Here is a 12,653-nt window from a genome sequence, read left to right on the forward strand (position 1 = left end):
CCAAAACTGAAGACATAGAACATAAGATTATAGGAATATGATAAACAAGAAATCACACCGATTTCACCAAATCTGTGCCGATTACACTGGACAATTTACCTGAAATAGATGGTTCCAGAAGCGATTTAAATGAAGATAACTGTGCACCAGGAGTTTTATTCACAGTCAGAAATTTGGTTCAAGAATTGCATCTGACCAAAGAGAATTTAGAATTACTCGGTTCAAGGCTTAAAGTGAAGAACCCGCTAGCAGTTGGCACCTATTTTTCTTGGTTCAGGTACAGAGAAAAGGATTTTCTTACATATTTTTCGGAAGAAGAATTGGTCTTTTGTTTTTTGGACTTTTGACTCAATTTAACATTCCTTATGAAAGTATTGATACTTTGTTAGAGCCAATTTTTGTGAATGTCTTGAAATATGAGGCAAATTAAACACAACATACCACCAAAAATGTTGTTCGCAACAACGAAATTTGGTCCTAGTTCCCTTAATGAACTCAACTTTAGTTCGTACCCCAGACATAGGTTAAATTATGGACTCCGGTCTGGTCTACAAGGGAGAGGCGGACTGACCTCCTTGCTCCTAGGACATTTTTTTTAACAAGTTTGTTGGTAAAAAATAAAAGATTTTGAGGTCAATATTGATAACAGGTACAGGTATCATATGTAAACTTCTCATTTGGTTTTAATATTTCAAAACAATATTAAAATGTAAGATATGTGACTTGAAGTAAACTTTAATACAATATCAGAACAAAGCTTTAGATTCATTCAACATCAGCGTTATTTGTGAAAATGCATTTGAGAAAAACATGTAACTTGTGATCTTTACAGACATGCATTGTGTCTACACACTTTTTCTGTAATGGTAGAATTTCTCAGCACCTACCAAATTATCTGTCATGATTCTGAGCTTAAAATGTTCATAAATGTCATCCGCATATTTTAAACTAGAGTAATATATAAATCTAATTTTTTTTTCTTTAAGTCGTTTATAGTTTAGACTGGCCTCTGTGATGAGAGTTCTAGTGTCTCAGCCTTTAATTAGGATCTCCTGGGTTCAAATCCTGGTCAGGTATGGTATTTTTCACATTCTAAAAAACTGCCTTTCATCTTGTCCCCTGTTGCAATATCTAACGGTGATATTATATTAATGAGAATGGTGATACAAAAAAAAGAAAAATGTAACTATATTCAATAAATGTAATTTATTCTCCTTAATCAAATTTCTTAATATAAGATTTTTAATGGTCATAATGATTCTCTAATCGGATATTCCGAGATATTCTCTACCATTATTCTACTCTATTCTATTAGTAAGATAATACTGAAATTTCTTTTTAAAGTACAATCTCGTTAAAGATTTTTAACAAGCGTTACAATTTTTCTCTTTGGTGTGTAAATTAATATGCTTCGTTAAATTATAAAGATGATTAAAAATCTTTTGGCAGAAGTTGCAAACCTAACTTTTCTCTTTTGTATGAATATTTAAATGTAATTTTAAAGAAGATCTTCGATTAAAAGACTTCTGACAAACGTTACAAACATAATTTTTCTCTTTTGTATGAATATTAATATGTACCTTTAAACTGGTTTTACTTTGAAATGACTTCTGACAAAAGTTACAAACATAATTTTTTTCCTTGGTGTGAATATTTAAATGCAATTTTAAAGAAGAACTTCGATTAAAAGACTTCTTACAAAAGATGCAAACATAATTTTTCTCTTTTGTATGAATATTAATATGTACCTTTAAATTGGTTTTACTTTGAAATGACTTCTGACAAAAGTTACAAACATAATTTTTCTCTTTTGTATGAATATTTAAATGCAATTTTAAATTAGAACTATGATTAAAAGTCTTCTGACAAAAATTACAAACATAATTTTTTTCTTTTGTATGAATATTAATATGTGTCTTTAAACTCGTTTTATGTTTAAATGACTTTTGACAGAAGTTACAAATATAATTTTTTTCCTTGGTGTGAATATTTAAATGTAATTTTAAAGTAGAACTGTGATTAAATGTCTTCTGACATAAGTTGCAAACATAATTTTTCTCTTTTGTATGAATATTAATATGTACCTTTAAATTGGTTTTACTTTGAAATGACTTCTGACAAAAATTACAAACATAATTTTTCTCTTTTGTATGATTATTTAAATGCAATTTTAAATTAGAACTTTGATTAAAAGTCTTCTGACAAAAGTTGCAAACATAATTTTTCTCTTTTGTATGAATATTAATATGTGTCTTTAAACTTCTTTGATGTTTAAATGACTTTTGACAGAAGTTACAAATATATTTTTTTTCCTTGGTATGAATATTTAAATGTAATTTTAAAGTAGAACTGTCATTAAAAGATTTCTGACAAAATTTACAAATATGATTTTTCTCTTCATTATGCATAATAAGGTGAGTTTTTAAATCATTATCTTGAATAAGAGAATTTTGACTATTCTCAACTAAATTTTCTTTTCTCATTACATCACCATATGCACACTTACATTCACTGGATTTTTTATTTATAATTCCATCATGAACAGAATTATTTATAAATCTCTTGCAAGTAATACAACGCTTGGTATTTCCCTCGATGGTTCCTTTATCGATAGCAACCTGTAAAATTTAAAAAAACAACTATAATACAATCGCAAATGAAAGGGAGAAACCAAAAGTCAGTGTCCGATTACGTATAGTTTAAGTATTTCTGCTCAGAAATACTTGGATGTAATCCTTGATGAGCAACTTCCATTCAAGGAGCACCTTAAATATGTTGCCAAGAAGGTTGTTGCTGCCTTTTTTGGAATTCACATTTATCAATCTCGATTGGGGATTGAATTTCCATATCATGCGTATCCTCTACAAGGACATGCCTATCTGGGCACACCTATCAACACTGTACCTGTTCGGGCTCATCTCATGATCTTTAGGTGTTACAGGGACATTCTTTTGACAGTCCAGCATCAATAAATCAAGGACAGAGGGAAATTTAGGGATGAAAAAAAAAGAAAATTGAACAAGAGCAAAAAAAAGACAAACAACAGGAAAAAGATAAACAGAGGAGAGGAAGAAGAAACACAGTGAACAAATGAAAAGGTTTTACAAAGAGAAGAAGGAAGTAAAGCCATGACTGGCTCAAGTTTACATGCACTCCTAAAGGGGAATAATCAGAAATAATAGTAATAAAAAATACAATGTAATAAATGGATCGGTTGTAACCCAAAATTTACATACTAGATAATAATAATGAAAAGATAATAAAGTGGGACGCCAATTTTCCAGATATCCAACTAACTGGACTGCTCAAATCCAGCCTAGGTGACTTAAAAAAAAACTAATACATTATTTCAAAACTTTAAACTATTCAAACAAATTTTTACTTCAATAGGATTGTTTTTATCAATATTTACTACACTGGATTTTTTTACTGCCTTTTTTACAATTCACTTAGCAAAAACATATATATACTGGCCTTTTTGAACTAATTATAAATGCAAATTTTTACACGCTGTATTTTTAGTACAATATTATTACATCTCTTTTTTCTTACATTGTTCGTAGTGCCAGATTTCTTCTTAATTTTATTGAAATACATTTACTTTTTTTTTTACTTAGTGTCTTACCCATTAAATATAGAATGATATGTGCAGTTTATGTGATAAAACTTTTTTAAATTATCTTTTTCAATTATCCAGATTTGGCCTTGCAAGGTCTAACTGGATAATTGGTGTTCCACTGTATGAAAAATTTAACACTCTTACCACTTCATTTTCAACTTTAAAATTTTCTGATTTAACGAAAATTGCTAAGGTTTCTTCAATTGCTAAGGGATATTTTTCAATATCACCATTCATAATGTCAAGCGGTTCCTCTTTCAGGTGTACTAAATTTATTTGCTGTAAAAAAAAGACAATAAATTAGTGCTACAAAATAAATGTTTTTATAATCTAGTATACAATTTATAAAATAAAGATAAATTGCATATCTAATTCGCTTACCACACACAATCAGCGCAGCCACAGTTAATTATTATTAGGAGACTTTAATGTGCTAGCTTTTGTACTGGAAAACCTAAGAAATGTTTCATACAAATTGTTATCTTTTACAATCAAATAATTTGTTAAAACTGTTGCAGTAATTCGTGTGATTTAGTTTTTTCTAATCTTACTGACATTAATATTAATACTGCTTATGGTGAAATTATTTATCGTGATAAATATCATTTACCTTACAGATAACATTATTTAAGATTTTGAATTCTAAAAACTTACCAAATACCAACTATTCAGTCTTTTCTTGAGGATAAAAATGGAAAATTAGTCCTGAACAACAAAGACAACTGCAATACTTTGAAAAATTATTAAACTGCCCAAGGTAAGATTGCAATTCCATAATCCAGCAACAATAACTAAAAAAAACACACCACCCACCTGCACAGATGATAGTGATGGGCTTTCACTGTCTACTTAATGACGCTAGCGAGCATGACATCTATTATGTTGTTTATGTCTTACCACCACACACCTCATGCTAATCGGTCGATATGATATATCATGGTTTACCTAGTTTGATTGGTTTCAGCTATTTCCCATAGATCCAGAAAATATTCAGTTTTGAGAACGGATGTAAATAATAAAAATAACTAGCTAAATAAGAACTTTATGACGAGCGAAGCTGACATTACAGATAGTTTATTTAATTAGATGGCATGTGAACAATGAAAATATTGGATTTTAATAGTTTAATAAGAAAATTAGCATTTAATTTTACAAAAACAGTAAATTTATCTGTTCTGAATGAATACATAAAATTGGTAAAAATATCTACTCGTATACTAAAAACGGCTGTTAGGTGGTGCATGAGATTATTTCTTATTTTTACATGCTAGCAATCTGTAAATTTTTTTTAACAACTTTCAAACTAAGAACATTTTTTTATGAACTCAAAATGAATTTAATATATATTCTTAGAATTATGCTTCACCTCAACAAAGCAGTACTTGTTGATAACACTTCCTATCTATATCTATACTATTATATAAAGAGGAAGAGGGTTTTTGTTTGTTTGGGATAAACAAAAAATATTCGATCATTTGCAACCAAATTTTTACCCTTATATTTTATCCATTTCTCAGCATAACTGACGGTTTTTAGATATTTTTCCAATCTAAAAATATATATATGTGTAAATTCATCAATTCCAGTAGTATAACAAGAAATAAATATATTCCAATGTAGAGAATAAATAAGACTGTTAGCATCAAAAGCAATTATATCAAAACTATAAAAATATTTGTCTACTGCCAAATGATCTCAAGAGATTAGTAGGAAATAAGCGTACCATAGGCTTATGGTATGACACATTGAATGTCATGTCATTCATACATGAATGACAATAACACTTCTTAACTGAAGTCTCATTCATATATGAATGACTGTTTAAGAAGCAGTACAAGCTGCGTCATTCTTATATAGGTGACTACATGTTTAATCCAAATGGCAGGTTTGTGGTGTGGCCCACAGAGTACATATAGTTGTACTTGTTTTGGCCTATGGTTTGACCTAAACGGTACAGATTTTGTTTATACTAGAATGAATGTAAACATAAAATTTGAGTACAAAAAAGTTATTTATTTTGAAAATATATTAATTCAAGTAACAAATCAGTAGTAAAAATGTAAAAAGCATTATATAAAAGTCTAGCTATCTAAAATATCTGAAAAAAGTCAAAATTTAAAAAAAATACAAAAATCACTGGTGCACAGAATTGAAGCAATCAAGACACATTTGAAGCATTCCAGGACAAGTCTTGCAATATGTAAAAACCATCTACGCAAGTTTTCTGGCATCATTTCTACCTTTCTCTTTCTGCAGCTTGGCATAACAATCAGAACATTTTCGCCTTAATTTCTTACCATTATCATCAGTTCTCTGCGATAGTGCATTGGTGTCGCAGATCCTGGCCTTTCAGTTGATGGACGACGGTTTTTATCTTTGTCTATGATATCCAAAAGTTCTGTCATGTAATTTTCTAATTTGTATTTTACTTTTTGTCACTTTATTGTAAACAATCCATGCGTTAACAAGAACGATCCCTAATACAAGCTCCACTCCAAGTTTTCTATACCACTTGACACCTTTGCAAAGAGTTGCAGCATATGAACCCATCTGATCAGACAAGTCAATTCAAGATTTTCCTTTATTGTACGCTAAGATACCTTCTGGCTTTGATTTGGCGCGTGTAGATTTCCTCCCTCGTTTTGTTCCCGTGCTGGTTGAGTGATGTTCATGGTCATCTGTAGCAGAATCCGCCGGTCTGTCCTGTGATCACAGATACTAAGGATGGTGAATGTTTCATTGAAAAGAGTTTTACATCTCAGGTGTCTCTCCGCTTCAGAACAACTATACCATTTTGATCTTCTCGGGAAACAATTTCACCGCGTTTGATTTTTGTGAGCAGAACTTCTTTAGGAATGTTCTTCTTATTTGCCCTGAGTGTGCCTACAAGAAGGGTTTGCTTTTCTAAAAGTTGTTGTGCCAATTCGTAACTTGTATAAAAGTTGTCCGCCTATAAGTCCTGCCATCATGTAGAAGTCCTTCGAACAGTCCTAAGCATACTTTGGTAGCCAACCCAGTCTCTCGTTCACCTGTCAAAGATTTCCCTTATTTCCCTACACCTATATGTAGCCTTCAGTGGAGCATAATTTGAACAGCTTTATTCCATAACGGTGCATCTTATTTGGAATATATTGCCTAAATATGATACGACCTCTCAAACGGACAAGTGTCTGTTATAAGATGTTCTGCATCTTACAAACAATATGTTTATTTAAGAAAAATTGTTTAAAACAAATTGCAATTCAAAATGGATGTAGTGATTTGTTAATTGATAATATATATAAAAAAACAAACATTAAAACTTAATAGTAAAATAAATTTAAAACCAATATATAACTCACAGAAGATTGATAACGTTTACTTAAAATATTCATACACTAACAGTATTGTTGAAAATATAACTAAAGTTTATGACAAAGATAAATATTAATCTCCATATAAAACTAATACCGCATAATAAAACATTTAAAAAACAATTTTGATTTAAACAACTTATGTGGGGTTTATAAGATAAAGTATAATGATTGTGCAGATAGTTTTATAGGTAAAACCAATAGACCGTTCAAAGCCAGATTTTATGAACATTTTAGGCATTATAAAAATAAAAAATTGGGATTCTCTAATGTTGCTGATCATCTTATAAATAATAAGCATTCTATTTCTTACAGTAAAACTAACCTAGAAATATTAGAAATTAAAAAAGAAGATGAAAATAAAAAATCTAGATATTTCAGAAAAATAGGATACATATATCCAACAATACATACAAACAAAGATTCGACTTAATCAACTTACAGCAAGATTTTGAAGAAGATACAATAATAAAAGCTGCAACAGATAGCAGCACTTTTATTGATATTAGATGAGATATTTATACAAGTAGTACAGTACTGTAGTATCTGGCTAGCTATGAACATGTTTTATTTTTTTTTATTATTCAAATTCACTTTGCTGTATGCTTTGGTATATGCAATTATACTTTTTAATCTTTTAATATTTAATTCAGGTTTGGAGGGTGAAATTGTGAATTAAAGATACTGATTAAGAAAAAATAGATTAATACTTTTACTTCATTATTATATTTCTGCCACCATTGCAAATAAATAATTTATGAATTTCTAATCGTCAAAGTTGTGTGTAATTTAGTTATAATGGTTTCTATTATTCTATCTTTTGTAATTTAGTTTCTTTTTCAAGTTCCTGTAAAGCCTGAATACTATAATTATTATTTAACAGTATTATTCTCACAATCATGAGAATAACACAAAATGCGGGATCCAAGAGGTGGAGCCCTCTGGGTAGATGGGAATGGTAACCTAAGCAAATTCTAAAGGTGTCCAGGGCACCAGTCTCCCTGGAAAATTGGGAATGGCAAGTGAAGGGACTTCTGCAGCCATGAAGGAGGCATTGAAGAACCGCTGAGTTGGCTCTGGGATTCACCTGGGCTGACCTGAGCCCTGAAGGGTCCAGGTTCTGGTTAGATGGCTTGTCTCTTATAAGAGACGTAACATGTGGGCAACCAAGTTACAGAGTCATGAGGTTTTATACAGAAATTACAAAAACTTTTAAATTAATATTTTTGAACATATACTAATTATAATGTTATAATACTCCACAAATATAAGTCCCTTTGCACTACTATCATATTTTTGAAATTGCACTAACAGTAAGTGAAGGTTCATAATAAAAAACTGAAGTCACTGACAACATTTTGCATCAGGTGACTCTCAGTATGGTTTCTTTAGTACTGCTGCACCAGCTCCACAGTGTGCTAATTTCAAATATCTTTTGTAATAATATGGTAAATATGTTTCCTTCTAATCTAAATACAGAATTAAATTTTATTTTATTTTCATTTCAATAATAACATTTTATGTCATAACTGTGTTTAATCTGCATCAAGTCAGGTTTTAATTACTAACCTGATAAATATTGAAAAATGACAAGTGAATACAATTAACAACCGTTTACTCAGAGCTCATTAAAATGAGAACTCTATCTACTAGTTAAAATGCACATATTTCAGATATCACTGAAGTTTAAAAACAACACTTTTGCCCTCACACATTAACCATTTACCAATCATACACTATTTAAAAAGTCGGTATTAATTAAATTGAAGCAGATAGAATTAAAAACAATTTTTTTTATAACAGAACATTGAAATAGCAGAGTATATTGTTACCACATATATGCCTGCTTAACATCGGCAGACACAATGCGCTAGCTAGCTCAGGTGTCTGCAGGAGTACAGTATATGTACGTCCTTGCACAAATGTCACTCCCACCACGTAGCTGATCATGCAGATCTCCCACCATAGCGGCCCCACCACTCACAGGTTTCAATAAAAGGCAATAAATCAGAGTTTAGAATATAGAAGATGTTCCCTGGCCACCACAATGTGGGACCTCCCAGCTAGTACCAGCATCCTCACCGAAGCAGCACAGACCTGGCCAGCCCGCCGAAAGGGCTGCTGGGTGTAGTCTCAGCAGCAGAAGCTGGCCCAGCGTGGAATCCCTCACAGAGACCTGCATTGGCTGTGCCGGCAAAAGACAACCAGCGCCGACCCGACACTGTGGGGGTCTGGGTGCCATTACTGCCATGCTGTAGTGGGGACCTAACTGTCACTGAGGGGAAGCCCGATCCGATTTCAATGGCCAAGCAACAACTCCCCGACTATAGCCAAGTCGAATTTGCCGGAGACCTGCTGCTGCACCCAACAGCTTTTCTCACAGCTAACGGAAAAATGGCCCTTATAGGGATTTAGGGCCACCACTCCAGAAACCTTAAACAGCCCTTTTCAGAGCTACCATAAGGTTTTAATGTGCCATCAATGCCATTCAGCAACAATATATACGTATATAGACACGGTAATGAAATTAGCAAGAGACAAATCAGTTTTGTTACAATATACATTAAAAATACTTACATGACCCGGGTAAAATTCCATCTCTTCTGTCTTCACAGTGTGTAAATCATTTATTTCAAGTTCAGTGGTTTTCATGTTAAGATCATTAAGCTGTGGTGAAACTTCATAATTTAACGAGATTTCAGATTTCTTTAAAAATAAGATAAAAAAACACCTTACAAAAATGTAAAAACTAATAAATATTCAATAAATAATCTTTTTCATTCTGACTGGAACTTAATTATACCATTATAATTATATGTCATCTTAAAATAGATTATTAATAGAAAAACAAATTATAAGATTAAAAATAGATGCGACTAAAGTCTATCAAATGTTTATATAAAATATATGAGATAATGTTAAGGTAAATATTTAAACATAAAAATCACAATAAGATAGTTCACAATTCAGAGGGCGCTATTGGAAATTATTTTACACATATATTTAAGTACATGTTGATCGAAATGCAGATAAATTGTGCTTTTTTTGTCATTGGTATTATTTAAAAATTCATCAACAGAGGAATGTTGTTTCCGTAAAAGAAAATTTTTAATTGTATTTTAATTAAATTAGTGGGAAGATTTTCCAAATTATTCAGCAATTCAGAAGCACAATAAAACACTTTCTTGTAATCTGAAGTATTGTGTGTGTCAAGTTATGAAAAACAGTACTGTTGTTTGGTTCAGTTTAGATGGATATTGTTATTTTTTAAGAATAAGTGACAATTGCTTTTAGTAAAGATTGTAGATTCATAAATATAAACACAAGGATAGAATAAGATATTTCATTTTCTAAATAAAGGTCTACAAGATTCACTTACAAACAACAGATAATGATCTGACAGCCCAATTTTCTATCTTAAAATACTCAATCTATATATACACCAAATCTTGGTATAATACCAAGATTTGATATTATACTTTATACAGGAATATATGTAGGCATAATAAACATTTCCTACAAACTGGATACTTCCTACTGTCTCTATACAGGTCAAGGATAAATAACTTGTCTCTACCAGTCAGTATACAGGTCAAGAATAAATAACCGAATGAAAATGATGGTAATTGTTTTATTGTCACAGTCATTATTTCATGCCAATCTCCTTGGTAGAGCAGTTAACATTTCAGACTTTTATCAGAAGGTCCAGTGTTGAAGTCCTGATCAAGCATGTCATTTTACGCACACTACTAAATTCATTATCATCCATGAGTAAATGTAAGTGGGCTTAAGACTGTGGTTACTGTAGAAATAAATATTAATATAGTATATGATTACACCATGCTGTCTAATATTTTTATTTTGGGTAATTTTTTAGCTATGTTAAACTGTGTATAAATTATGAACATTTTTCGGAATAATCATTCCATAATAAACCATACTTTTCTAAATTTCCCTTTTATTATTACTACGTTATAAAATAAACTACAAAATTTCTTATATGATATTTAATCAGCTGTTTAAAAAACTAATAAAAACATACAGCAATCAATGAAACTGAAATATTCAAAAACCCAGAAGAGATTATTGAAGTCTAATATCTCTGAAAAAGAAACAATTTGGTCAAAAATCAGTATAATGGCTAGCCTATCAATTAACTAAGAACACCCACAGTAAAAAATTAGTATCACTAAATGCTAAACTAAGGCACTACTGTACAGTCATTTTGTGTAGTTTCCAACTCAACATCTGACAATAAACTTCTAGTCATCAAATAAACGAATAATACATAAAAAATGTTTTTCAGCACTTCAAAGACAGAAAAGAAGACAATAATGAACTTTACCTGAACATGGAGTAAATATCAGATTTAATCAGAAAAAGAAAAATCACTTATTATGGTCACCAATAAAGAATGAACCCTAACAGATTATTTATACACTTCAAAAATCTAAAAACTAATAAAAACTGGAAAATATGCAGAAGAAATGAAAATAACACAAGAAGACATCAAAGAACATTTATTATGAGAAAGAATAGCAAAATATTTCAGGTTTCCAGGAGAAAAAACCATAGAAGAATGATTCTGAACTGGACAGAAGAAAAAATTAAATTCTGGAAAATAATGAAGATGTGGAAGAAAAAGATACTGAAAAGGGGAAATAACATGTACATAAAAGCAATTTGGTTAAACAAGCGAGATTAAAACTACAATTGAACCAAACATAAGTTGTGTAAACTTATGACACTAAATAGTCAGTTATATTTAATCCCTCAGCGGTTTTTGAAGAAATAACTCGTCATTAGCTACCGTGATAAAAATTGCCCTTGATGAAATAATTTGTAATCCCATCCACCTTTTTAGCTGAAAAGTGCCACTGACAAAATAATTCATTGTTATGAATTGACCAGTTTTATTCTGTTTGTTGATGGGTTATTGCTACATGCGAGTCTAATTCCATTTTTACTCTAATTTAAAACTGAAGTGCTTGTAGCATATTGTTTCTCTAATACATATGTCTTGTCTCCTATCTTTCTGAACAGGTGTTACTATGCATTTCTTTTCGTAGTTTTCAAGTTCAGTTTGTGTTATTTTTATTATTTCTTTCTGTAATCTATTTTTTCTTTTATTTTTTTCATAATTTTACTATTATTTTTGTGTAATTTTCAGTCATATTTTTATTTTCAACTGTTTGTGTCTGTGGATGTGACTGTATTTAAATAACAAATAACAGAGTTGTTTACTGTAACCTTTATTAATGATATAACAATTAGATATTGTAAACATTTATTAGTTCAACATGGCCTGTTCATTATGTGTAAATGATAGTGATACAAATGAACTTTTAAACGATTTAGCTGATAGCGATTCTCATTTCCTTGGGGATATTACCGATGACTAGCATGGTGAGAACAGGATTTACAGCCTCCTTTTCAGATAGGCAAAAGTCCTCGAATATCTGTTGCTAAAAAAAAAGACAACACATTGGGCTTATAATGGTAGATGTATGATGTTGCCACACAGCTTTGCAACGCTCTAATATTTATTGGAACTTCAGGAATAAACTTCCCAATTGATGACCCTAACAACATATATTCATTATTCAGGTTATTTTTTACTAACAAATTATTTGATATTTTAGAGAAGCAACTAATCTTTATATAAAAAATTTCTTAAAAAA

At 30.6% G+C, this 12,653-nt stretch overlaps 1 protein-coding gene across 6 annotated transcripts in view; it reads right to left on the reverse strand.

The window, feature by feature from the left end:
- Positions 1 to 1,191: 1,191 nt before the first annotated feature.
- The window catches only part of LOC142334080 (uncharacterized), a 122,405-nt gene continuing 110,943 nt past the window's right edge, over positions 1,192 to 12,653 (reverse strand). For all 6 annotated transcript variants that reach the window (XM_075381757.1, XM_075381760.1, XM_075381763.1 and 3 more), the window contains 3 exons: positions 9,550 to 9,678; positions 3,764 to 3,898; positions 1,192 to 2,618 (listed from right to left, as the gene is read on the reverse strand). In XM_075381757.1, coding sequence (XP_075237872.1) covers positions 1,461 to 2,618; positions 3,764 to 3,898; positions 9,550 to 9,678 — 1,422 coding nt within the window. In that variant the 3' untranslated portion in view covers positions 1,192 to 1,460. The remainder of the gene's footprint in view (positions 2,619 to 3,763; positions 3,899 to 9,549; positions 9,679 to 12,653) is intronic.

The sequence above is a fragment of the Lycorma delicatula genome, chromosome 13 (genome assembly GCF_047948215.1).
Source record: "Lycorma delicatula isolate Av1 chromosome 13, ASM4794821v1, whole genome shotgun sequence".
In the NCBI taxonomy this organism is placed as follows: Eukaryota; Metazoa; Arthropoda; class Insecta; order Hemiptera; family Fulgoridae; genus Lycorma; species Lycorma delicatula.